This window comes from Chionomys nivalis, chromosome 3 (genome assembly GCF_950005125.1).
Source record: "Chionomys nivalis chromosome 3, mChiNiv1.1, whole genome shotgun sequence".
Taxonomy (NCBI): Eukaryota; Metazoa; Chordata; class Mammalia; order Rodentia; family Cricetidae; genus Chionomys; species Chionomys nivalis.
The window spans coordinates 97,926,970-97,954,946 of NC_080088.1; the positions used below are offsets into that span (position 1 = coordinate 97,926,970).

Sequence of the window (27,977 nt, forward strand, 5' to 3'; positions counted from 1 at the left end):
ATGTAAATATGTGGTATTTCTGATATTCTTAGGCGACCTCTGTGAAAGGGTCATTCAATCCCTAAAGGGTTGCGACCCACAGGTTGAGAACCGCTGGTCTGGATGGCTACCTTCTGGGCTTCTCTTTCTTCAAAGGCATGAAGGCCCTGCCCACCCTGCCACGGAGAGCTCCAGCCACAAAAACACAACATGTGGCCTGGGTATCACAAGGAGAGGAAGTGACAGCGCCACCCACTCACACCCTAGTGACTCCATTCCTAACCCCATCATCACAGCCCCACACCCCTCTCTCCAACCCTGAGCAGAGGCACTGGCAATTTGGCTCTGGTATCCCATCGAAGATGGAAGGGGACATTGTAGCCCAGCTCTGCCGTGTCATCTGTAAGGATGCCCTGAGCAGAGGGGCTTTGTGTGGTGACTGCTTCCAGCTGGAAAGAACCATCAGCCAGGCAGTGGTGGCACAAGCCTGTAATCCCGGCACTCGGGAGGCAGAGGCAGGCAGATCTCTGTGAGTTCGAGACCAGCCTGGTTTACAGAGCTAGTTCCAGGACAGGCTCCAAACTTACAGAATGGAGGGGTGTGGAGAGCAGTATTGGGACAGCGGTTGGGAGTTTAAACAGATATAGCCCTAGGTAATATGGAACAAGAAAACAAGGGCAGGAACTGCAGAAAGGCCATGCTGGTGACCCAGTCCTTGGTCAGACCCCCAGCCCCATCAAGGGCCCCCTGGAGTCACTTTCTCAGAGCCTCAGCAGTCACAGGTTTATTAATGACAGTAGAGCACCGTGACACCCGACCTAGAGGGTCACACGGGGGCAACGGTGATGTGATGGCTGGGAGTGTGGCAGGGCAAGGTGGGCAACCTGGTCTCCTGGGTGCAGAATCCGGGCCGCAGGGACTACCTGAGCAGTCGGGTCTCCCAAAGACGCAGGTGCCACCGCTGTCCCCCACAGACATGGAGAAGACCATGTTGGGCTACGGTGTCCCCAGAAGAGATGGCCGCGACAAGGGTCCTGAGCATGTCGGGGTTCTCCAAACGCCTGCCAGGCTCGGCGTACGCCTCACGTCTGTAGCTCTAGAAGGTGATGGGGCTCTCTGGGTGGTGCGCCAGCCAGGCTGGAGCTGTGGGCTTCCCGGAGGTCTTGCAGCACACAAAGCAACTGGGCCAGCGGGTCCTTGGGAGCTAGGTAGAGAAGTATCATGGGGAGGACACGTATGGCTTCAAAGGTCGGCCAGCCCACACACATGTGCCGCTGGAGGCAGCTGAGGCCACCAAACCTGAGTCCCAGGTGGGAGGGACCTACCTCCACCACGGTCTGTGGGTGAGCTTGTTCCTGTTTCCCCACTCAGTAGCCGCTGCTTCTCCCTGCAGAGGAAGGCAGAGTGAGGGCCAGCAGCCACACCTACCTTGCAGGGAATCCTTCCTGCATGTGGGCTCCCTGACCTGCAGGTGGCGCTCAGCGGACGGGCGGATGCTTTCAGTCCACAGGGAATAAACACGGGTCTGGCTTCCACTTTCCCCTTCCGGTCACCTCTCTCTGGAGCCCCCACGTTCAAATACCGAAAGGCCAGAACCCCCCTCCCACTTTCAAAACTGTTCTTACTGCATCACCAAGCCTGTCCTTGAAATTCCATCCTCCTGCCTCAGCCTCCCTAGTGCTAGGGGTACAGGCGTGAGAACCATGCCCGGACAGGAAGGCCAATGGCAAACCAAGCCAAACTGTGTCCTGGTTTTGCAGGGCGTATGGGAAATCAGCCAGTTGGGTTCTGAAGTTCCTACCTGCCAATAGGTTATGGGAGGAATTCAGGGATGGGGCCGCAAAGACAGAACCCAGTCTTATCTGAGCTAGACATTCATTCTTCTGCTGTTTCTTTTTTGTATTGTCTTTGTTTTTGGGGGGGGGGGGTTTGCTTGTTTTTGATACAGGGTCTCGGCCGGGCGGTGGTGGCGCATACAGGGTCTCACGATATAGACCATGCTTGAACGCTCTACCTTTCAGGTGCTGGGACCAAAGGCAGGTGCCACCACACTTAGCTGTTTTGGTTTCTGGGATGGGTCTTATGTGGCCCCAGCTGGACTTAAACTCACTATATCACAGAGAAAAACCTTGAACCTCTCATCATCTTGCTTCCAACTCCAGAAGGCTGGGATTATAGGCATGAGCACTGTGTCCAGCTCAGGGATTTTTGTTTGTCTTGTTTTTTTTTTTTTTTTTTGGTTTTTCGAGACAGGGTTTCTCTGTGGTTTTGGAGCCTGTCCTGGAACTAGCTCTTGTAGACCAGGCTGGTCTCGAACTCACAGAGATCCGCCTGCCTCTGCCTCCCAAGTGCTGGGATTAAAGGCGTGCGCCACCACCGCCCGGCTGTTTGTTTGTTTTTGAGACAGGGTTTCTCTGTGTAGCCCTAGCTGTCCTGGAACTGGCTCTGTAGACCAGGCTAGCCTAAACTCAAAGATCCACCTGTCTACCTGTCTCTGCCTCCCAAGTTCTGCAATTAAAGGTGTGCACAATCATACACAGCTTTTTTTTTTTTAATCTCAAAAAATTATTATTTTATGTGTGTAAGTGTATGCATGTGCATATCTGTGTACCATATGCATGCCAGGTACCCACAGAGGCCAGAAGAGGGTATCATATCCTTCTGGAACTAGAGTCACAGACGGTTGTGAGCTATCAGGTCAATGCTCTTAACTACTGAGTCCTCTCCTGCCCAGGTTTTTGAGGGAAGACCAAAATCCCAGGAGATGGCTGAGTGCCAAGAAGGACCCTTACTCCCCTGCTGGGATCTAGAACACTGTGCACAGACAAGCAGCCCCTATGGTGTAGCCCAGGAGCTGAGACGGCCTTAGCGCATCCTCCGCCTGCCCCGCCCAGTGGTTCAAAGCTGATGGGGCCCAGACTTGCTGTTTCACAAAGTCATTTTAGGAAGAAGCATCCTGGAGCCTGGCAGTGGTGGCACATGCCCAGAGGCAGGCAGATCTCTGAGTTCGAGGCCAGCCTGGTCTGGTCTACAGAGCTAGTTCCAGGACAGCCAGGACTACATAGAGAAACCTTGTCTTGAAAAACAAAACAAAACAACAACAAAACAGCATCCTTCTGTTTTCTAGGGTTCATAGTCAAATCTAAAAACCTTAACTGGTAAGCTAGCCCAGGAACTCATAGATTAGCTGGAGGCAAAGCCAGTGTTCTGATGCCATCTAGAAGGCTGGGCAGATGGAGTCAAATTAGCACAGAAAGCAGTTGTGGCCATGACCTCTAGCACCCTAACAGGAGATGACCTCGTTGTGCAGAAAGGCAGTTGGGGGGCGGGTGCTTAGCCTCATCAAGAGAGGTAATGCAGGGCCAGCAAGATGGCTCAGCAAGTAAAGAAGCTTGCTGCACAAGCCCAAGGACACAAGTTCAAGCCCCGAGACCCACACGGAAGTGGCAGGAGAGAACTGACCCCACAAGGCTGTCCCAGCTCCACGGGAATGATGTAGAAGCACACGTCCCATGTATCCATTACATACACACGAAACAATAACATAAAGAGATGATGAGCACGCTGGGTGTGGTCATGCACAGTCACTTCAGCTACTTGAGAGACTGAGACAGGAGGATCACAAGTTCAAATAAATCCTGGGATACATTGCAAGACCCCGAGGACCAGGGAGATAGCTCTGTGGGAAAATGCTTACGCTATAAGCATGAGGACCCGAGTTTGATCCACATGAAAGAGCCAGGCATGGTAGTATATGCTTGTAATCCCAGAACTGGGGAGGTGAAGATAGGTGGGAATTCGGGCTAGCCAATCTTGTCTAAGCAGTGAGATCAAGACTAATCACAGGTCTTGTCAAAAAAAAAAATACAATCACAGCAGGATGCTGGAGAGATGTCTCAGCAAAAGCATGTACTTCTTGCTGGACAGACAGTGGTGGTGCACATCTTTAATCCCAGCACTTGGGAGGCAGAGGCAGGTGGATCTCTGTGAGTTTGAGGCCAGCCTGGTTTACAGGGTGTGTTCCAGGACAGGCTCCAAAGCTACAGAGAAGCCCTGTCTCAAAGAAACAAAACAAAATGAGAGAAAGAAAGAAAAAAAGAAAGAAGGAAAGAAAAAAGAGAGAGAAAAAAGAGTGAGTATATACTTCTCTTAGAGAGGCCTGAGCTGTATTCCCAGCACCCATAGCAGGTGGCTCACAAATACCTAAGACTCCAGCTCTAGGGGATCTGGTGCCCTCTTCTGGCCTCCATAGGCACCTGCACTCATGTGGCATACAGAGACATACACACATGAAAATAAAAAGAAATATTTTTTTTGTTTGAGATAAGGTCTCACTGTGCAGATTTGGCTGGCCTAGAATTTGCTATGTAGACAGTGTTGGCCTCCAACTGACTGAAATCCTCCTGCCTCTGCCTCCCAAGTGCTGAAATTAAATACATGCACACCATACTTGGATAAAAGTAAATCTTTAAAAAAGTTAAGATTAAAAAAGCACAACGTAAGAAAGTGGACTTGAGGAGTGACATGCAAGGTTGTCATGTGGCCTCTACACACACATGTATACACCCACCATGCAGAAAAACGAACACGGAATCAAAGGCAAACAAAGAAAAACAGAAACAAAAGACGGGGCAGCCGTTACTTAGCAACCCTCAGGTCCAATTCAGGCTGCAGCCCTCCAGCTGCCCCTCCATGAGCCTCCTCACCGAAGTGTGGCCTCCACGCCTAGCAGGTGCTTGTAGAGGAGCTGGGCCTCAAGGTCATGGTCCAGGGGGTCATTCCACTCCTGCAGGGTCACCCGAGAGTGCGTCCTGTCACAGCCCTGGTCTGGAGGCGGAGACAGGGCAGAGTTACAATGGAGATACCATGTCCACCTTCCCGGTGGTACAGAAAGGGGAAACTGAGGCTGTGAGTGACGGAAGGGTTGATGAAGGGGCCCCAGGGGTGGTAAGGTGGCCCTGGCTCTGTCTGTCACTATCTACACTTTGGCTGCGGCAGATCATCTTTGCTTCAGCTGCTGGACCACACAGTCTATACTACGGACTGTGGGTGTCCTGTGGCAGTCAGATCAGGGGAGCTGGTAGTTTTCTGGAAGGTTTGTCTGGAGGTTGCCCTGAACTACATGAACATGGTCGGGTGGGCCCGAGCTACTTGTATTGGAATGGACTGGTCCTGTTACTCACCAGCTCTGCCACGTTTGCCCACTCTCCTGCCCACTGTAAGCCTCCATTATAGACTGTGGACATGCCTTAGCAATATAGCTGTTGCCTAGACCCCCTGAGTGAGGGGCTGGGGAGTGGCTGTGTGGTGGCAGAGTTGATTACCTAACACATCTGTGGGCCTGAGTCCCATATGTAGCAACACACACACACACACACACACACACACACACACACACGTCTCAGGCTTTTCCCAGTAAAATGAAATCTCTGGTTGTGTCCTGGGCCACAGTGAGGCCTACATCAGCTTTAATGAGGGAACTGCTCTGAGGGCCACAAGGAGCCATCAATTCAAAGCCAGGGCAGAGAGGGTGCAGTCAGTGCATTGGGGTGCAGGGCTTTTCCTATGCCAGGCTCTGGGGGCTGAGGCTCAGAGGGCAGGGGGTCCAAGTCTTCAACGCTGAGTCGGAAAGGTCGTGAAATTTCCAGAATTGATGGACACTGTGTCACATGACTGTAACACCAGAACTCAGGAGGGCTGGAGAGATAATGGCTCTACAGTTAAGAGCACTGGCTACCATTCCAGAGAATCAGGGTTTGATCCCCCAAAACTCACGTGGCAGCTCACAGGCATCTATAACTCCAGTTCTAGGGAACCCAACAATCTTCCGACCTCTAAAGGCACCTCCTCACACACACGTGACACACAGATGCACATGTATATACATAAATAAAACAAGTGTTTATTAAAAATAAACATAAATCTTTAAAAAGAGAGAGAGTTTTACTAATGAGTTTTCAGGCTTTGTCAGAATATCCAAAAACACTCACACGTACATAGCACACACTTTGCACACCCTTTGCACAGCATTTACCAAACCACCCAGTCACAGCTCTTTCTGTGCCCAGAGCACCTGCAGGGCTGGCTTTCCTTGGGCAGCATTGCCGTAGGTAAGCATGTGACTTTCCAGCCAGGCTGTCCCAGCATGTCTCAAGAAGCCTTCTCCCAACCTATGACCTGCTCGGGACAGACGTGGAGGGACCCAGCACTCACACCTGTCCTGTCCTTCTGGTGACAGCAGCTCCACTTATCCCCGCGGAAGATGCCAGGGTGGTACGATCCCAGGAGTCCCGTGTTGTTGATGCTCACCTTACGCAGTGCGGACAGCCACTGGTTCAGCTCATTCACACACTGTGAGGACAGCGTCTCCGTGGTCAACTTTCTTCCTCCCCGAGGCAGACGCCCTTTCCTGAGCCACCTCCCCAACCCTCTCACGCACTCTACTTGATACAGATCAAACTAGAGCAACCTGGGAAGAGGGAAGTCAAAAGAGGAGCTGCCGCCATCAGATTAACCTGTGGAAGCCTGTGGGCCATTCAATTTTGATGATGTGGGAGCCCTCCCCCACCCCTCCCGACTGTGAGCGGCACCACCGGTGTGCAGCTGGTCCTAGGGGGTACAAGAAAGCAGGCTGAGCAAGCCATGAGAAGCAAGCCAGGAAGCTGCATGCTCCATGGGTTCAGTTCCTGCCTCCAGGCCCCTGTCTAGGGATCCTGCCTGGCTTTCCCTGATGATGGACTATAACCTGGAAGCCAAGTAAACCCGTTCCTCCCCAAGTTGCTTTTGGTCACAGCCTTCATCACAGCAACAGAAACCTAATTAAGACACCAACCTTCAGCCCCTCAAAGGAGATTCTAGGCAGGGGCTCTACCTCTGAGCCACACCCCAGCCCCTCACTGGGGGATTCTAGGCAGGGGCTCTACCTCTGAGCCACACCCCAGCCCCTCACTGGGGGATTCTAGGCAGGGGCTCTGTAGCTTGAATCATGCCACACCCCCTCCAGAATATCACTTGACACTTTTAATATTTACTCTTGGGAACTAAGGCATTGAGTCCCAGGCTTGCCTGACCCACAGTGAGTGTTAAAAAAAAATCCAGAACAGAAAAGAAAAAGGCAAGCAAGCTTTGAGTCACAGGACCTTTAGATATCTATCTAGCCATACACATACCTACATATGGAGGCCCATAGCATGCATGGACCACGCATCTGGGCATGAGACCCCAGAACACTAAACATACACACAGCCTGAAGTACCTAACGTGGCCGACAGGGGGCGAAGGGGACTCCTGAAGCCCCTCCCCACAGTGCCCTCCACAGGTCGCACCTTGCACTGCAGGTAGACAGTCTGGGCCCTGCCAGCATCGTCTGCGTAGATGACCTGCATGACGTGGGAGCTGCCAAAGCTCTTTTCCTCCACCTTCTCCGCAGCCCGGATGCTGGCGAGCTTGATGAAGGCGCTTTTCTGGGGCAGCCAGAAAAAGGAGGCTGAGGGGGCTGGGCAAAGCAGGGCTGTTCTACTTTCTTCTCTGGCCTCCACATCCCCTTCAGCAGGAGGAATTAGGGCTTACGGTGAGGGATCTGAACAACTCATGGCTCCCGTTCCCAGGGGCCTGCTCTGGGGAGGGATCTCAGCTATAATCAAGCACAGGTTTGATTGTGACCAAATCCCAAGACCCTGAAAATGATACCCAAGTATGGGAGAGGCGCTAAGCATACGCTTATATCCAGACACCCCTTCTCTGGGTGACAAAGGCCAGGTATTGGAGCTAAACCTGCTTTTTAGGGTTTGCGTCATGAAGGTCTGCGTGCGGAGTATATGCTAAGCTAAAATACCATAATCGTAAGCACTCAGCCCACTAGGCTATAGTCCTATTTGCTGTTTTGTTTTGAGACAGGGTCTCACATAGCCCAGACTAGCTGTGAACTGTCTGCGCAGTTAAGGCTGATCTTGAACTCGCTGATCCCCCTGCTTCCACCTCCCAGTTGCTGGGATTATAAGCATCACCATCCTAGACAGTTTCCCTTCTGCTCACCTTGGAGCTGGATGTCTTGGCAAAGCTGAGGGCTTCGGTGGTGAGAGAGAAGTACAGTTTCTGAACGAGGAGGACGCAAGAGGGCCTTTGCCCTTGGTCCTGTGGATGAACAGCGGACCCTCCTTCACTGGCGGTGCCTGCGAGTTCAACGCCCGCTGCAGGTCCAGCTCTGGAAAGCAGGCAAGAAAACGATGGAGGGAGAACCTCGCAAGGAAAGGGATTGGGGAGCTTAGGGGAGGAGCTAAGAACGACTAGAGTTGAGTCAAGCTGGGGGCGGAGCAAAGGCAAACCGAACGGTGTGATTAGCGGTGGGCGGGGCCATGGGTAAAAAGGGCCAGGGATTACGGTCTGTCCAGGAAGTGTTGGTATATCCCCAGCACCACATAAAACCGGGTTTGGTGGCACATGCCTGTAATCTCAGCCTTTTGGAGGTAGTGGCAAGAGGATCATAAGGTTTAAGGTTATTCTTGGCAGTGGGTTTGCGGCCAGCCTTGGGTTACATGGGACCTGGTCTAAAACAAACTAACACAAGTTGGAGCGGGCAGAGAGAACTGGCTTTGTTTCGGTGGACAGGGCGGTAGGCGGGGTCAAGTAATAGCCTTGCACGAACACCTTGGGGCGCAGTACTGTGGGGAAGTCCTTGCCTTCCTTCTCTTCTATGTCCACGAGCTTGGTGATGAAGTCCTTCAGCTGCGCCACACCCTGGCGCACAGTGGGCTGTAGCGGTTCCATCCACGCCTCCTTGGCCCTGGAGACCGGTGTGTCCAGATTGCCTACATTCTGCACTACCTAGGGGTGACAGCAAGAATGACAGAGCTTCGGGGGAGACAACAGTTCTTCCATGGCTACCTACCTCAGCCTAGCAACAGAGACGGAGGTCGAGGAGGCAGGCGCCTGGCCGTGGTCCTAGGTGGGACTCGGGGATGCATGGATCACGGCATTTTGAAACTTTGGACACCTGGTTACTTGGAACCAACCTTTCTGCTTTCGTCTGCAAGTCTGCCTAATCTTATCATTGTGGGCATGTGTGAAGTTCGCTGATGACTGTGGGAGTTGGTTCTCCCCTTCCACCACGCGGGCTCCAAGGATGGAACTTGAGTCATCAGGCTTGGCAGCAAACATCCTACCTACTGAGCCGTCTTGCTGGCCCCGCAAGTTTCATCCCTATTATCAGACTGCAGATACATGCAGACCTGGGGATAAAACCTGCGTTCGAAGATCCCAGTTTACTCTACGGGCTCTGGGATTTGTCTCCTTATGTATGTATGAATGGGGCTCTCAAGAGGTGGTCACAGCAATGCTTTGTAAACTGTGAAGTGCAATGCCATAGAGTACCAGTGGGCTGGATGCAAGGCCTTCCTAGTGCCAATTGGTGCAACACTACGGAGCAGGCCAGGGTCCCTTTGTAATCTAACTGGTCTTCCCACCCCGGTCTGCAAGTCCACACCTTGGCCAGCAGGAGTAGCGTGCGGCTGGTCCGAGCATCTGCATGCCGCTCCCGCAGATGGAAGAGCTTGGGCGACATGATGGCAGGAGAGAAGAAGCGCAGGCACAGGAAGCTAGTGACAGCGATGAATGGTACATTCTGGAAGGGTGCAGAGAGTAGAGACTGGTCTAGAAGCCGGTCTGTCTTCCAGGACCTACACCCCACTGGATTCCCTTTCCTCTCTCTGCCTTCGACTCTGCCGACAGGGGTCGCACCTGATGCTGGGCGCTAGGGAAGCGCTCCCGCACGCGCCGGAACAATTGCCGGAAAGTCGCGCGGACCACAGCTGGGCATGCGCGAACCGAGCGGCATAGTGCGCTCAGCAGCGCCACCAAGTGGGTACGCAGCGTCTGTGCGCTCTGCTCCAACACCTCGGCCTCCGTCTGTGGGCGGTGCAGCCCAGAGCACCTGTACCGGCAGGAATTAACCAACAGAGGGTGAGAACGTGGTGGCAGGGGCTCCTCTTGGACATCGGACACAGAGAGAAAGGACAAGTGAACCCAGGCAGAAGGAACCATAAGCACTTGGATACGGGGCCTGATTCCGCACAGTTATGCACCCAGCGATCACCCCGGCCTCACCCCACATCCTTAACTTCCACTTTGCTGGGGTCCAGCTCCACATATTTCTTCTCCTCGAACACTCTGTCAATAATGGGGCCCAGGATGCCATGCAGATAGCGCATTCCTGCCACCTGGGGGCCACCAGAAACCACACTAGTTAATCCTGTGTACCATCTGACTGGAGTATTGACTCAGCTTTGGGCCAGATGCACTGTTAGACTCAGCGCACTTCACTGAATGTGTCTATATGCATGCATGCATGAATAAATGCATGTATAGATGAATTCATAAATGGATGATGGAAATTTTGGCCTTCAAGGGCCGTAGACAGACAGAACTACCTTTTGCGGACCTGAGGGTCTTTATTCTTTATGACCATGCAACCTCACCTTCAGCAAACACTCCATCGATTTCGAGGCCAGAGAATTGCTCCGGAAGAGGGTGTTGGCCTCACCTGCAAGCACAAATTCTAGTGGGCAGAGAGCTGGGACAAGGCCTTGGAGGCCGGAGGACAAAGGGATGGAGTCTCTCAGTGGTCCCTCAGCAGATGCTCTTCTGAACATTTCCCACCTGCCCCTGCTGGACTATTTGCTCTTTATTAGGGAGGGGGTGGCCCTGCTTCCATATCAGAGGGGCCTATCAATGTGCTAGCGAGGGCTTTCTCCACCCTGCCTGGGGCAACTCCTCTCAGGCCTCACTGGTTCGGCCCAGCTCCAGCTGAAAGAGCAGGTCCAGAAAGTCCTTGGCCAGTCCCTGCCCCAGGAAGAGCTTGAGCAGGGTGGTGGCCACTTCCTGGCGACACTCGGCACTCGTTGTCTCCTCGATGACGGGAATCAGCTGCCCTGGGCCCTGCAGAAAGCAGCAGATACGTGGGGCTCCAACCCACCAAGGAACATGACCCTTCCCGGGGTTAAGACCTCAGAGCATCAAGGGGAGGTTGTAGGGACAGGGCCGGGATCTCTGGACATTGGTAAGTGCATTCCCAGCCCCAGGAGTCAGCCTGCTGCTTTGCTGAATGGGGTTCAGGACAGGCGAACTGCTCAACTAAGCATGGAAGCTCCCAGTTTCCCTCAGGGCCTCCTTACCTGGGTGCCCAGCTTCACCTCCTGGCACAGGAGCTGCACGAGAGGCTGGTAGCAGGTGGACGGCAACACTGTCTCATCCCGCAGCCGCACCTCCAACTGTAAGGAGCCCAGGTTGCCCCTGGAATGGGCAGTCTGTGATCTCTCCACCAGGGACCTAGTTTCCCTGGGCCACACCCACTCACAAAGCTCAGGCTCTGTTCCTTTGAGATCGGCCGTGCATTCCCTTTGCTTACATCTATCAGCTGCCTCCCCCTAGCTGTGCCTTTCTTTTTTTTTTTTTTTTTTTTTTTTTTGGTTTTTCGAGACAGGGTTTCTCTGTGGTTTTGGAGCCTGTCCTGGAACTAGCTCTTGTGAGATCTGCCTGTCTCTGCCTCCCAAGTGCTGGGATTAAAGGCGTGCGCCACCACCGCCCGGCCTAGCTGTGCCTTTCTGTGTCCCTGTCTGGAAGACCCTTCTCGCCCAATTACCCAAAGAGCTTTCACCCATCTTCAAAGCCTAGTTTTGTTTGTTTTTTTTTTTTTTTGGTTTTTCGAGACAGGGTTTCTCTGTGGCTTTGAAGCCTGTCCTGGAACTAGCTCTTGTAGACCAGACTGGTCTCGAACTCACAGAGATCCGCCTGCCTCTGCCTCCCGAGTGCTGGGATTAAAGGCATGCGCCACCACCGCCCGGTGCCTAGTTCTTTTTTTTTTTAAAAGATTTATTTATTTATTTATTGTATATACAACATTCTGCTCTGAAGTATGCCCACACGCCAGAAGAGGGCATCAGATCTCATTACTGATGGTTGTGAGCCACCATGTGGTTGCTGGGAATTGAACTCAGGACTTCTGGAAGAACAGTCAGGGCTCTTAACCTCTGAGCTATCTCTCCAGCCCTTTCTTGTGTTTTTATTCTGCTCATTCTGGCGGCCCCATCTAGAAAAGTCTTTGGCTTGTTTCTGTCCCCGTTACACTTCTCGACTGACTCAGCTTTGGTTCCCTGAAGGAGGGCCCACATCCCTCATCTGTACCCATCTCAGGGCATTGGCAGATGGCCAGGGGTGTGTCCAGCCCAAAGCATTTGCCTAAAAGCAGTCTAGGACAGCCTTGATGGCGTCAGCTCACGGGGTGTGTGCTAGGCAGTGTGGCTGCCTCAGTGTGCCCCGTGGGGAGGGCAGTGGGAGCCATAAGGAACACTGACAGCCTTAGTCGGTGTCCTCTGCAGAAGAGTCATAGAATCTTGGTGGTTAGATTTACTATGGCTGCCTAACTTGCCTGAGTCGGAATTTCTCTGGTAGGTTAACCACTTGCTTCCTGGGTAAAGCATACAAGTGACGTGGTGGTGTTCAGGAGTTGATAGATTTGGAATATGAAACCTTGGTATACTCGGGTGGACTCCCGAGCACTGCCCAGCACACACCCCGTGAGCTGATGCCATCAAGGCTGTCCTAGGCTGCTTTTAGGCAAATGCTTTGGGCTGGACACACCCCTGGCCATCTGCCAATGCCCTGAGATGGGTACAGATGAGGGATGTGGGCCCTCCTTCAGGGAACCAAAGCTGAGTCAGTCGAGAAGTGTAACGGGGACAGAAACAAGCCAAAGACTTTTCTAGATGGGGCCGCCAGAATGAGCAGAATAAAAACACAAGAAAGGGCTGGAGAGATAGCTCAGAGGTTAAGAGCCCTGACTGTTCTTCCAGAAGTCCTGAGTTCAATTCCCAGCAACCACATGGTGGCTCACAACCATCTGTAATGAGATCTGGTGCCCTCTTCCAGCCTGCAGACAGAACACTGAATACATAATAAATAAATAAATAAATAAATAAATAAATAAATAAATCTTAAAAGTAAACCCACAAGACACCAAGCTAAATTAGTGAAGTTTTAGTATCAGCATGGCTTGAATAATGCCTGATCTTCTTTCTTGAGACAAGGTCACACCTTGTAGATTCAGACTAGCCTGGAACTCTAGATCCTCCTGCCTCCGAAGAGCTTCCTAAGAGCTTCGATTACAGATGTGAATCACTACACCTGGTTTGCATTCTTTTTTCTTTTTCTTCCTTCCTTCCTTCCTTCCTTCCTTCCTTCCTTCCTTCCTTCCTTCCTTCCTTCCTTTCTTGCTTTTTGTCTGTTTGTTTTGTTTTCTTAGTATTTTTTTTTTCGAGATAGGGATTCTCTGTGTAACAGCTCTGACTGTCCTGAAACTCACTCTATAGACCAGGCTGGCCTCAAACTCACAGAAATCTGCCTGCTTCTGCCTCCCGAGTGCTGGGATTAAACGCGTGTGTCACCACACCTGACAGTGGCTTGCATTCTTACGTTAAACTGGGGTTACACGGGTGTGTTATTCTGCTTCACTCCAGGTGTCCCATCTGTGCACACTTGCACATGCCACTGTGCGTGTGTGAGGTCGGAGGATCGCTTGAGAGAGTCGGGGTTGCCGGCTGCTGAGCCATCCTGACAGCACAAGGTGCTCTGGTGTTTATTTAATTTTTAGCTTTTCGGTACTGGAAACCAGACCTATGGTGTGTGCCTACAGGACAGGTTCTCTACAACGGGTATATCCCCAACTCTGCCTTGCCTTTCATACAGCAACTCTATTTCTGGAGACTCTTGGGGAATGAGGGTTTGGAGTATGGCTCTGAAACACTCTCTCTAGGGACCAGACAGCTGCAAGAAAGCCCTTTAAAGGAAGGAGTCTGAGGACTTATTCTAGAAAGTGCCAGGACTCACAAAACAGGAGATCCATGCATAAATTTTAGCTCAGAAGACAAAGGCATATAAAAACAGCAGGAAGGTTCCACCAGTATGAGAGAGGGGCTGGCGCAGTGGGCAAAGGCTGAAAGACACGTGACCTCTGTACTCTTGGCCCCCGACCAATCAACCACTGGTAGGCACTCTGTCTCAGCACACACCCCAAGGCCCAGAGTGGCACTTACCCGCCTCGTTGGCTTTTGGACTGGTCAGGTTGCAGCCGGAACCAGCCCTCTTCCTGCCGGGCTGAACACAGTCTCTGGACATTGACAACCACCTGGGAAAAGGGTAAATCAGGGCTGGGGCACTTAGGTCACCTCCTAGCCAAGTGCTGATCTTTTATCTTTTCTTTTTCTGAAGCTGGAGATAGAACCCAGGGCCTCACAGATGTTAGGCAGGGCTCTACCACTGAGCCACACCCCAGCCCCTCACTGGGGATTCTAGGCAGGTGCTCTACCACTGAGCCACACCCCAGCCCCTCACTGGGGATTCTAGGCAGGTGCTCTACCACTGAGCCACACCCCCGCCCCTCACTGGGGATTCTAGGCAGGTGCTCTACCACTGAGCCACACCCCCGCCCCTCACTGGGGGATTCTAGGCAGGGGCTCTACCACTGAGCCACACCCCAGCCCCTCACTGGGGAATTCTAGGCAGGGGCTCTACCACTGAGCCACACCATCAGCTAACAATAACTGTTGTGATAACTATTCTTGGTTGTCAACTTGACTACATCTGGAATTAACAAAGATCCCAAAAGTAGAGGGTACATCTGTGAAAGATTTCTGCTTCAGTTGAAGTGGGAAGACCTACTTTTATTTTTCAAGACAAGATTTCTCTGTGTAGCCCTGGCTGTCCTAGAACTCACTCTGTAGACCAGGCTGGCCTTGAACTCAGAGATCTGCCTGCCTCTGCCTCCCCAGTGCTGGAATTGCAGATATGGGTCACCAAGCCTGGCTTGTTATTTCATTTTCTGAGTTAGCATCCTACTATGTAAGCCCAGGGTGGCTTCAAATTTGCAACAATCCTCCCGCCTCAGAATCCCAAGTGCTGGAAGCGCTGCTATGCCTGGATTACTTTTTGTTTTGAGACAGGGTCTGGCTGGGTTGCCCAGGCTGGCTTTGAATTCACTCTGTAGCCCAGGTAGGCCTTGAAATGAAGATCTTGCCTCAGCCCCCCAAATATCTGGGATGGCAGGCTTGCACTACTGGGGCCTGGCTTCCAGTATCGTTCTCTCCTAGCGTGGAGGGACGCCTTGAAAGGGTCCCAGAATACCAGAGCCAGGAGGAATCCCAAGTTTACTACCTGAGAAAGCAGGTAGCAGGGCCGGAATGGACACCAGATGCTGCAGGTGGGGGGTGTGACCTGGGCAGGTGGGAGTGTGTGAGACCTGGGCAGGTGGGAGTGTGTGAGACCTGGGCAGGTGGGAGTGTGTGAGACCTGGGCAGGTGGGGGGTGTGACCTGGGCAGGTGGGAGTGTGTGAGACCTGGGCAGGTGGGGGTGTGTGAGACCTGGGCAGGTGGGAGTGTGTGAGACCTGGGCAGGTGGGGGGTGTGACCTGGGCAGGTGGGAGTGTGTGAGACCTGGGCAGGTGGGGGTGTGTGAGACCTGGGCAGGTGGGGGTGTGTGTGTGACCTGGGCAGGTGGGGGTGTGTGTGTGACCTGGGCAGGTGGGGGTGTGTGAGACCTGGGCAGGTGGGGGTGTGTGACCTGGGCAGGTGGGAGTGTGTGAGACCTGGGCAGGTGGGGGTGTGTGAGACCTGGGCAGGTGGGGGTGTGTGAGACCTGGGCAGGTGGGGGTGTGTGACCTGGGCAGGTGGGGGTGTGTGAGACCTGGGCAGGGGGTGCGTGTGACCTGGGCAGGTGGGAGTGTGTGTGACCTGGGCAGGTGGGGGTGTGTGTGACCTGGGCAGGTGGGGGTGTGTGTGACCTGGGCAGGTGGGGGTGTGTGTGACCTGGGCAGGTGGGGGTGTGTGAGACCTGGGCAGGTGGGGGTGTGTGAGACCTGGGCAGGTGGGGGTGTGTGAGACCTGGGCAGGTGGGGGTGTGTGAGACCTGGGCAGGTGGGGGTGTGTGTGACCTGGGCAGGTGGGGGTGTGTGTGACCTGGGCAGGTGGGGGTGTGTGAGACCTGGGCAGGTGGGGGTGTGGGTGACCTGGGCAGGTGGGAGTGTGTGTGACCTGGGCAGGTGGGGGTGTGTGACCTGGGCAGGTGGGGGTGTGTGAGACCTGGGCAGGTGGGGGTGTGTGTGACCTGGGCAGGTGGGAGTGTGTGTGACCTGGGCAGGTGGGGGTGTGTGACCTGGGCAGGTGGGGGGTGTGACCTGGGCAGGTGGGGGTGGAGCTGGTGCTTACTTTGCCTAGAAAGTCATTCCGGCTAACAAGGTCCCAGTCCCAGGCCTCCACGGACAGTGCGTCTGCAGCTCCCTCCTCCAGATCAAATTCAAATGTCTCGTTCCAGCGTGGGTAGCAGGATTTCTTCACCACCTGCTCCGAAAGGAATAGTATAGTAGCTCAGTTCGCAGGGCTGCCCAGGGCCAGAGCACAGTAGCCCTACCCCACACAGCTCCCCTGACTCTGTACCGTTAGCGCTTCCAGACCCAACTGGGAGAGGTGAAGAAGCCCATCCCTCAGCTACTTAGTCAAGAAGACTGAAAGGTCAAGGCCAGCCTGAGCAACTCAGTGAGACTCTTGCTTCAAAAATAAAAACAAGCCGGGCGGTGGTGGCGCACACCTTTAATCCCAGCACTCGGGAGGCAGAGGCAGGTGGATCTCTGTGAGTTCGAGGCCAGCCTGGTCTACAAGAGCTAGTTCCAGGACAGGAACCAAAAGCTACGGAGAAACTCTGTCTCGAAAAATCAAAAAATAAATAAATAAATAAATAAAAACAAATGCCTTAAACCTATGAGTAAAGAAAACAACAATTCCAGGTGCGCTCTAGTCCTCACTGCCAATGTGAGATGAACTGCTGAGCCAGTAAAGTCTGCCGCTAAGGCAATCCACCTACAAATCACTAAATATAAAAAAAGGGCTGGGGTGTGGCTCGCTGGGGTGTGGCTCAGTGGTAGAGCCCCTGCCTAGAATCCCCAGTGAGGGGCTGGGGTGTGGCTCAGTGGCAAAGCCCTTGCTTAGCATGTGAGTCTAGGATTCAATCCCCTATACTGAAGAACTACTTTATAAGACATCACACACTCTACCAAGGGGGAAACTGAGGTCCAGAGTGGACATGGGACTTGTCCAAGGCCACACAATAAAGCAGACTGCACGGAGCCCAGCTCTGGATAGTCTCCCTGGGCTGCCACCTTCACGATGATGTTCACAGAGCTAAGAAAATCTAGACTGGGAAACTGTTCCAGAGTTTCCATGTCCCCCACTCCCCCAGTGAGTCAGTCCCCCAGCTTCCTCACCGAGGTCTCCTGGGTCCGGCCATTGTAATGCACTCGGACGAAAGGGTCAGACGCGCCATTCCTGTCTTTCGGGGCTAGATCCCTGGCGGTGAGATGGGACGGGGATTACTGCTCCTGCGGTTTGTCTCCAGGTGTACACAGCAGGCTGGGAAGGCATGGCCCATTCAGGCCTGCATGCTGGCTGGCTGACTGGACGGCAACTCGCCCCTCCCCCACCACGGTCACTCATCGCCCCCTTTGCCCACCTGACTGAACAACTGCAGAGATGCCACTGTGCCTGACTGTGGGCAGCGGATGAGGGGGCAAGAACACCTGGGAACTGTCAGCCATAACGCTTCTGTCTCAGCACGCAGGAAGCTGAGGCAGAAGATCTTGAGTTTGAGGCTAGCCTGAACGACACATCGTCAGTCTGAGATACATAGGAAGACACTCTCTCAAAAAGTGTGTGTGGTGTGTGTGTGGGGGCAATAGTGTCCTCCCTACCTTACTCTGAGAGGAGGCTATTGTGGCTGCAGTCCCTGGAGCAGAGGACAGAGAGGTGACTCACGGAGGGAGGAACACATGTTTCTGTGTTAACCATCCTTTTTATTTGGGGGGGGGGTTCTTTTTGAGACAGGGTTTCTCTGTGTAGCCCTGGCTGTCCTGGATCTAGCTCTGTAGACCAGGCTGGCCTCGAACTCACAGAGATCCACCTGCCTCTGCCTCCCAGGTGTTGGGATTAAAGGCGTGCGCCACCACCGCCTGGCATGTGTTACCCATCCTGACGAGTAGCGTGCGCCACCACCGCCTGGCATGTGTTACCCATCCTGACGAGTAGAGATGCATGCTTAAGTGATGGTCCCAAGGTCCTGAGGTTGGATGCTCTATGCAACCACGTGCACATGTTTAGAACACATTGCCCTAGGCAGGTTGGTGCCACAAGGGCTGAGGATGGAGGCCGGTGGGAGCGGAGCCGGGATGGAATGGATTGGAGAGGGAAGAGCATGGACCCACTCCTCATGGCTCCAGCCTCAGGGCAGAAAATAAAGCTGGGGGCAGGCACCAGATATCCAAAGTGTCAACCACGAAATGCACGTCCCTCCAGGTACCAAGGAGACCACTTCCTCCCAGATGGGCTAACAGCCTCAGGGTAAGGGGCATATTTAGTTTTTTGTTTGTTTGTTTTGTTTTTGTGGAACTGACTGGCCAGAGAACACACACACACAAACACACACACACGGGGGAGGGGGGAGACTGGACAGGGAGGAGGAATCTGGAGCCAGAAGGGAAGGCGCCTCTCCTGGAGTGTCTGTGAGTCACAGCCAGGCCCAGACAGGAATGGGGACAGAGGTTAAAAATACCCTAGGGCCGGGGGTTAAACCTGTCATAGGTGACTCAGGCCCCAGAGCCATTCAAGCCATTGTCCCACCCCCACACCCTGTCTGGACATATCAACAATTTTTCCCTTCCACCCACATGAGAGATCATAAACACACACACATGCACACATGTGAACACACACTCACACGCACACATGTGAACACACACACAAGGTAAGTATATAATGTCGCTGGGTAAGGAAGCCCAGACCTAGCACTGGGACACTGGTGTCTGAGCACACAAGGGTGCACACTACCCCTGCTCCCCTACTGGACAAGCAGGCCATCATCTCTCGAGAGCAGGCTTCGGTGGGAGCAGGAAGAAGAGGAGGAGGCTGGACTTCTACAATGATCCCCACATTCCCTCCCTCGGTCCATCTCACCTGGCCTCAAGCACTGAGCAGCGCAACCGGCTGGCATGGGTCCCCGGCACCACCTCCAGGCGCAGGTGGATCTCGCCCTGCACCTCCTCATTCCGGTCCACCTCCATCAGGTGGGTCCAGCCACTGAATCCTGCGGGGCTTCATGTCAGCCAAGGATAGGGCCCACCCCCCACTCCCTCCACCCCACCTGCTACCCAGAGCTCCTCTATTACCCCTTGAAGTCCTCTAGATATTCCCAGTGACAGATGGGGAAACTGAGGCCCAGGCGCCGAGCAGGAGTTGAAAGTGCGGAGATATTTAGTTGCATGTATTGTGTGGGGCTGTGCTTTTCTGAGCATGCAGGGGCCAGAGCTGGATGTTGGGTATCTCCCGCTATCTTATATTTTGAGAAAGAGTCAATCTGAAGCCACCCCCACCCCATTTCAGCTAGGCTGGTTGGCCAGTGAACTCTAGGGTCCACCTATCTTTCCCTGACAACGGTGGAGTCACAGGCACAAGCAGCCATGCCTGGTTTTGCCTCGAGTCCCGGGACAACACGAGCTCTCCTCTCCATCATGAAGTCAGCTCCTCATTCCCTGCTCTCTCGTTATAAAGAACGGTCGGTCTCATGTAGCCCAGGCTGGCCTCACTCCCACTATGTATCTGAGGATGACCTCACGCTCCCAATCCTCCTGCCTCCACCTCTCCAACGCCAGGATTACAGGCACATACCCTGTAATAGTGAGGTTGGAATTTAAGTCAGAGGTCAGGGTTCTAGGCCTTCATTATCATTCTGTGCTTTGATTGCATGCGCCTGACCCTGACTGGTTGTGGAACTACCGACTCTATCCTTAGCTTTCCCTCCTTAAAACACAAGAACAGTGGCTCCCTCCTGGCTATTGGAGTGATGTTTCGCAGGCCAGATGTGGGAGCTAAGGGAGCCACCAGCAAGGAAATGCACCAGGAATACCTGGTCAGCTGGGGCTGCAGCAGGAGAGGCCACTGGCCTGGCCGGGGCCAGGAGGCTCCATGAGTCAGCAGAGCCTGCCACCCCCTCATCCCCACCCCCAGCCTCACAGACAGGAACAGGTGCGTGCCCTGGGAAGCCATGAGACAGTCAGAGGCTCGGCTGGCAGAGCCCAAAGGACCCAAGAGCTCTTGGGCTCAACCACCTGAAAAGCCCAGAGAGGTCAAGACCTGTCTGAGGTTACACAGTGAGACCTGGGCAGGGCTGAGACTTCAAAAAGCAGTGTGTATTCTGGAAGTAATCCAAGTGGCCCTGAATCTGGACTGGCATCAGGCCAGTCCCTTTGGGTCTGGGACTCAGGTGTGGGGAATGGATGGAAAAGAGGAGCTACATTGAGTGATGGGAGTCAGGTACTAAATAGACCTCTGGGGAGATGGGACATCTTACCCTTTGGGTGAGAGGCTAGCATATCCCTCGTGAGGCAGACCTTTCCAATAACATCGTCCCGGCTGCGGGTGGAAAGAGAGAGTCAGAGCTGAACTATGGAACAAATTTCCCTGGAGCCCAGCAAACTCAGCCCTCCAAGCCCAGCCCCCACCCTCCAGGAAGCCATCCACTGCAGGACAGCACAATAGGGCAGATCGCAGGACGCTTGTGCAAGCTGTGGACACTCTCATGGTGATCTAAAACACACCAAACTCATGCCCTCTGGGTACCCACTTCATAGCTCACGTCACAATGCGCATGCACACGTCTGTGCAGCTAGTCCACACGCAAGCTCAGCCCCACCTCCTCCCAGGCCCTCTGGACACCCCCCCCCCCCGCCAGTGGAGCGCAAAAGAGGATGCAAAGAGGCCAGCAGTCAGCAATGGTCACATCCTGGTCCAGCTGCAGAGCAGGGCAAACTTACCTGAGAGCATCCTCATCCATGACATAGAAGGCCACCGCGTGGAACGTGGGAGGTAAATGAACTTGATACTCCTCACCCCAGAAAGGGCACAGGGTCTTCCACACAGTGGCTGTCCTATAGGAGAACACCCCTCAACATCTGGCCATGCCACCCCTATCTTCTTTGCATCTGGTACCCGGTAATCACATTGGCTGAGCACATGATGTTTCCTTCCCATCTTTCAGTCTTTGCTGTTGGCTTCCTGTCCACCCTGGATAGGAGATGAGCTATTACTGTAATTTGGGGACATAGATCTCACAGTTGACGGTAGCCAGTCTCAAGTAGTAGGGCAGAGGCAGAGCAGCCCTCCCCCACCAGAACAGAGCTGTCAATCAACTCATGGGATTCAACAGGACACATGGTTTCTTGGGAGCTGAAGTCACCAGAGGACCAGATGGAAGCTCAGGGGGCTGCCCCACCCCAACTACTTCTCAGGAAGGTCATGAGGACATCATATTGTCTGTTTCTCTGTCTGTGTGGGGCAATCAGAACCACCATAGCCCTCTCCCTGTGTGCTGCCAATGGTTTAAAGAAAGCCTGAATTTAGGCTTAGCTTGTCAATTAGTACGAGGTGTCAGCAATGGCTGCACCGGTTCAGGTGTGCATTGCAACCCAGTAGCTCTGGTCATGAACTTTAGAGGATGGGGTCCGAGTGGGGGATGGGCTAGTACAGCAAACATCAGTTCTCGAAGTTGGAGTTGGCCAGATAGTGCATCGGGTGAAAGGGTTTGCCGTCCAGCCTGGGACCCACATGGTGGAAAGAGAGAATGGAATCCTGCAAATTGCTCTCTGACCTCCACCTACAAGCTGGGGTGCACTTTCCCCAATCCCTAAATAAATAAACGATAAATAAATGAATATCAGTACAATCTAAAAACACAAGTCAGGGACTGGTGGAAAGGGCACATCCAGAGGAAGCGGCCCTTCTGGGTTGAAGAATGGATTTATTGGGAATGATCTCTGTGAGAGAATCTCTCAGAGGGAGAGCAGCACCAAGACAGAGCACAAGGAAGTTCTGAGGTAAGCCAGACTTGACTTCCGGTCTGGGTTTGTCAGTTCTTCCGTGTGAGGCCCTGGGCAAGTTACCTGGTCTGAGCCTTACTTTCTCCACCTGTCCATTGTAATGAATTCCAAGGGCTGATAAAGGGTTAGCCGGGAGACTGGTGGAGACCGTGTTCTAACTACTCATCACCGTGTCTCTCTGGTGGTGAAGATGGAACCAGGCAAGTGACAATTGCTTGCCCACAGGGCAGGAGATAAGGATAGCTTATAGCTGAGTTTGCTGTAACTCCAAAGTTACAGGTCGGTCTTTCTCAGCTTGGAGCAGAGACAGTACCGGAGCCCCAGAGAGATGAGGGACTCCCAGCCTTCATCCATGTCCTCCAGGAGGAGCAGGTGACTGGATGAGGGTCAGTCAGCCCTGGATTCAGGAAGGGAGCAGCAGTACCTGATGATGGGTTCATTGTCCACCTTCACGATGCAGTAGGGGTCGCTGCTGCCCGTGCTGCAAGACAGAAGGGCAAGGGACGGGGTTGGCTGGCAGCCAGATGACACCGAGAGGAGGGGAGGGGGACTAGGGCGGTAACGTTGCCTGGGGGCGGGGCTAGGGACACTGACGGGGTGGGGCCTAGGGTGGACAATTTGCTGGAGGCGGGACTTAGGAGCGGGGCTGAAACAAGTTCTAGAGGAGCCGGCGGGGGCGAAAAAGTAAGGTGCCGGGGACGAAGCACTGGGATGGAGCCTTTCTGGAGGGCTTGGGGGAACGGCTGTCGAGAGGTCTGGAGGAGAGGCCGAGGGGACAAGCCTGATGAATAAAGAACGACTACAGAGGTGGGACTGTGGCGGGGCTTGCGAAAATTCAGGACCTGGGCGGGGCTTGTGGGGAAGTAAGCAATGGGGCTGGGGAAACCATCTAAACCCCGGCCAAGGAGGGAAGCTTTCCGCGGGTGGGGCTGGTGGGAGGCCTGCTGGGGGCGGGACTTGTAGGAAACTTTCTAGGGGCGGGGCTTAGGCAGCTTTAGTTCTGGAAGTTTCGGGGAAGGGGGACGGGGAGGTGGGGGGGTGGAGGAGAAGAAAGGGCTTCTCCCAGGCAGTGCCTTCCATCTGTCTAAGAAGCATCCCGAGAAGACAGTGGAGACTTAGGCACCGTCTCCAGGCTGCTGCCCAAAGCCTTTCAGAACACGAGCCCCTGGGAGGGGGATGAAGAGGGACCTTCACTGTGGGCTTCTGAGTCCACGACGTGTGTGTGTGTGTGTGTGGGGCGCCACTCACTGCTCCTTCCCCACCCCTCGACTTGGTGCCAAAACAGTCTTAGCAACGAAGGCCAGGCATCTCCCAGCACCTCTAGCCTCCACACCAAAGGCTGTCTCTGTATGTTTCCCTTTGAGTCTTTCCCCTGTTGTCCCTGCTCCTGTAAAAACCCTCTCCTGCCTTGGAGACAGAGTAGGGGGCCCTTTGGGATCCTGCAGGCTACAGCTCCTGCTACCCTTCGGTCTTCGGCACCCCAGGCCAGGCAGGAGCGCACCTACCCAGTAGTACCTGCCTCCCTTCAGGGCTAGAAGCTAGTGTGGGTGAGAATCTTCTTTTGTTGCTCATCACAGGACTTGACCCAAGACTGGGGCCAAGTGTTTGCTGAGTGAATGAGTGAATGAATGATCCCGAGAAAGGAGGGCTGGAGAAGGCAAGTCCAGGATTTTTCATATATTTATACTATGGAGCTCATGAGGTTGTGAGGGTAGCGGGCAAACAGACAGTGCCTGTTTGTCCTTCATAAAAAGGAAGTGGATTTATGTGATACAAGCTAGGGAATCCCATTTTCTACTTCCCAATTCTTTATTTTATTTTATTTATTTATTTTTAGACACTGGGTATGGACTCAGGCCCCCCTGAATGTTAGGCAAGAGTCCTAAGGCGGAGCCATATTTTCTTGACTGTCACTGGAAGAGTCTAATCAAGTACTCTTGCTGCTTAGCCACGCCCTCAGCCCCTCACTGGGGGATTCTAAGCCAACCTTCTCTCTCTAAGTTACATTCCCAGTCCCTATGTCCCAACTGTCTACAGGGGCCCTTGAGGCAGGGAATGCCACTGAGGCCCAAAGCCTCCCCCCTCCCCCCCCAAAAAATTAAAAACCCAAAACAAAACAGGAAACATCTGCCCAAGCTGTTTGGTTTCTGGAAAGCGGGAAGTGTAACATCAGCTCACGGGGTAGCTTCCCCGGAGTCTCTGAGACAGCAAGGCTGGTGTGTACAAGGTCACAGATGTCGTGGAACTTCAGCGGTGGTCCCTGTGACCACACAAGTCCTCTCTCCTCCAGTGAGTCCGCCCTCCAGCATCCTAATTTGCATCGCACCGGCTCAAAGCTGTGAGATTCCAGGTCTCGCCAGGTGGTGGCGCACGCCTCTAATCCCAACAGGCAGGTGGATCTCTTGAGTTTGAGGACAGCCTGGTCTACAAAGTGAGTTCCAGGACAGACAAGGCTACACACAGAAACCCTGTCTCTACAAAAAAAAATAAAAATAAAAAAAAATCCAGGCCTCAAACAATCAGACCCCAAGTGCACTTCAGGAACAGAGCCTCAATGATCAGTGCCCAGAGAAGGTGATAAAGACCTCTTTAGGCTGTGTTTTCTATCTAAAAAGTTTTTTTTTTTTGGTTTTTCTGTTTTGTTTTGTTTTTCGAGACAGGGTTTCTCTGTGTAACAGCCCTAGCTGTCCTGGAACTAGCTCTTGTAGACCAGGCTGGCCTCGAACTCACAGAGATCTACCTGCCTCTGCCTCCCAAGTGCTGGGATTAAAGGCATGTACCATCACCGCCCGGCTAAAAAGATTTTTTTAAAGTTGTGTGTGTGCGCGCACACGTGTCTGTGTTTGGGCATGTGCACATGTGAGTACAAGTGCCAACGGAATTCAGAAGAGGATGCTGGGTCCCTGGAGCTGGAGTTACACACCCCACAAAGGTGCGGGGGTACTGAACGTGGGTCCTCTGCAAAAGCAGTAAGCATTCTAAACCAAGGAGCATTTTCGAGCCTCTGGGCTGTCTTTCTGCTTTCTTTTTTTGAGACTGCTTCTCACTCTGTAACCCAGCCTAATCTCAGGCTTTTGATCCTTCTGCCTCAGCCTCCGGAGCACTTGGGTAACAGGCATGTGCCACAGGACCCAGCTTCTTTCTGGGCTGTGGCCCACCAGAGGGCCCCCTCTGCCCTGCTAGCGCTTCCTAGCTCACGGGTTCCTTGGGATGAGACCCTTCCTTAGCTTGTGCTGCAGACCCAGTGCAGCCTTGCAGAACGGATGAGTGAGTCCCGGAATGAATGGCGGCGTTTATAGGCGGGACCAATGGTAGGCAAAAGCGCGGAGGCAGGAGCATGACCAGGTGGGAGAATGCACCAGAGGGGTGGGAGGAGGCAGTGTCAAGAGCAGACAGATATCCACGGTAAAGAGCGTGGCCCAACAGCAGTCACCGGAGAGTTCTGGCACCTGTGCCCTAACAATGCTCCCCACCCTAGCGAGACCTGTGGAAGTGGGCCCTGTCTTCTTCCACCATTCCTTCCTCAAGCCAGTGGCCACTGGCCCAGTCTGGCGACTTGTGGGCCTCTATATTTAGGGCCTTGGCAGTTTCTAGACTGTGGAAGAGGAAGGAGAGGGCAAACCCCGAAATAGCCGTAGGCTTGTCCCCAGGGCCACAGGGTGTAGGAGCCAGTGGGGCACAGCTTTTTGCCCAGCCTACCCAGGTACCCAGGGATGGAGGGCAGCAGGGAGAGGATGGAGAGACAGAATCAGAACACAATGGCAGCTGAAGAAGAAGAAAATAAAGGAATGGCAGGTGTGGGGTGACACACTCATATAATGTCATATACCCTGGGAGGGAGGCAGGACGGTGAGCTTGAGACAGCCAGAGACACAGGGTATGGAATATATCCCTATGGTACAGGAGCTCAGAGACATGAGTCACGGCCTCTGCCCTCACACTTGTCAGGGACTGGCAACCCCTGGAGGCTTCTACTCGGTGACCAGAATGTCTAAGAGCAACAACAGGATCCAAGAACCCTTCCCGAAGGCTCTAGGGAAAGCCTCAGATAGGAAGTTTGAGGAGGCATTGTAGGATGAATAGGAGTTTTCGGGGGGGGGGGTCTAAAACGGAAGGTCAGAGGGTCTCCAATATTTAAAAGCAGAACTGATCAAGAGAAAGGCCCAAATGTGGGGGCTGGCATTTATGAGCTGGTTCAAGAGGCAGTTTGCACACAGCCAGCCATCAGGTGCAAGGAGAGGAACGGTGATCAGGGTTGTCAGGAGAAGCAGGCTGGGAAGCAGGGCCTGGAAAGAGATTCCAGACTTAGGACTCCCAGGACTGGGTGGCCCCTCTCCTGGGGGTGGAGACCTCGTTCCAGAGTCCCAGAGCGGTGGGGCCCAGGTAGGCACAGCCCAAGAGCTTCTGGAGTCAGGCAGCAGAGCAAGCTGCTGGCAGAGCCGAGAAGGGGAGGAGGTGACAGACGGAAGGGGCTGCTCCTCCCAGCCACCACCAGCCAGAGGAAGCCAAGATGACCTGGTTTACCAGTGCCCAAGGAAGGGAGGGGGTCAGGGAGTGGGGGGGGGACTGGGAGGGCCTGGGGAGCTGTGGGGGATGGAACCCTTCGTCGAAGCTCATCCAGCCCCCACCCTAGAGACCTAATTCCCACTAACGCCCCTCCTCTCTCCACGCACGGAAACCCACCTTGAGGAGGCCCACCCTCCTCCCTCCTCATTGCCATGGCAACTGCTGAGCTGGACTCTTCAGGCCCAGGGGGCCTTGAACTGGAACTGCTCCTGGCGCTTAGAGTGCCGGGAGGGGAGGGCCCGCCCCGCCGGAGAGAGATGCCCTCCCGCCTCCGCTGCTTCTGGCTTCTCCGTTCTCTGCAGCCAGTAACCCACCGGGGACCCGGAGCAGACTTTGAACCCTAGGTCCCTGCCCCACCTCTTTCTTTAGTTTTATGATTTCCACTTCTCCCCGATACCAGGATTTCAGACACTCGGCTAATAGAAAAGGAAACCGAGGCTTTGCAAAAAATGAACGGTCTAAGGCTGCACATAAAAAAAGCCACTAAGCACATTCGAGGAGTCCCGCGGTTGATCTCGGGAACCTACGGGAAACAGTATGATAAAGGGGTGCCTGCAAGCTCCCCAAATCTGGCCAGGGATTAGAAGAAGCTTTATTTAGAATATAGCAATGCAGGTTAGGAGCCCTAGATTCAAGATTTTGTTTTGACACCTTCAGCTAGCATTTCCTGTCTGTGGGCCTCGCTTTTCTATTCTGTAAAATGGACCGAAGAGAAATATCTTGCAGGGAGCGATTAAAGGGAGGGCTCTCGCAAAGTCCAGGGAAACTAAATCCTCCCTCTTTGCATCACTCCTGGCCCCTTGACTGACTCCCCACTTTTCCCCTGCCCAAATGAACAGCAAGCAAGTCTGGCGGACAACTCGGGGTTATTATGGGCTCTGGAAGTACCGGGAAAGAACCGTGATTGTTAAGGGGCATTCCGCTCCTTCCAGCCACACCCTGGACAGTTCTCACAACGAGGCCACCCCAGCGCCAGCCTCAGTCCTTTAAAACCCCTGCCCCTTTGAACCCCGATTTATTGCCTCTCCTAGATCGAGAAACTCCCTCCCCTACCTCCTGCCTTCCAGCTATCGCCTCCCCCTCCATCCCAGTCAAGGTACTCACAGTTAATCTCACTGTCCCCATTTTCCTAGCCAATCCCCCTTCGTGGCTGCACACGCCACACCCTCTCCGCTGCTCTCTTTGTGGGGAGGCCCTAAGGACCCCCGCAAAGGTCAAGTGTATAAAAGGGGATTCCAGCAAAGTTGGGGTAGCCACCCCTATCCGCTACTCACATGTCCTTGGCAGGCAGATTTTTCCCTTCTATGATTCGGATGGACAACGAGCTGCGCCTGGCCATCGCGGGTCCGCGACGTGGAGGCCTGGCGGGGAGGGATCCGGACGCCTGGGTCCCCTCCCGGGGGCAGCGCGAGTGGCGCGGCTGGCAGGCTGGTGCCAGGACAGGGAGGGGAGCCCTGGGGCGGAGGGATC

General features: G+C 53.8%; 1 protein-coding gene across 1 annotated transcript; it reads right to left on the reverse strand.

Moving 5' to 3' along the window:
- Positions 1–755: 755 nt before the first annotated feature.
- Positions 756–27,977, reverse strand: Rasa4b (RAS p21 protein activator 4B). Its single transcript, XM_057764903.1, is given in 22 exon segments — positions 756–1,183; positions 1,305–1,366; positions 4,686–4,806; positions 6,195–6,330; positions 7,305–7,442; positions 8,014–8,075; positions 8,078–8,182; positions 8,658–8,802; positions 9,461–9,598; positions 9,715–9,907; positions 10,081–10,193; positions 10,452–10,516; positions 10,761–10,911; positions 11,148–11,265; positions 14,064–14,155; positions 16,231–16,362; positions 17,283–17,364; positions 19,024–19,153; positions 20,417–20,478; positions 20,880–20,993; positions 22,366–22,422; positions 27,782–27,977. Coding segments are annotated over 22 exon segments (2,403 nt in total). The 5' UTR covers positions 27,847–27,977; the 3' UTR covers positions 756–1,061.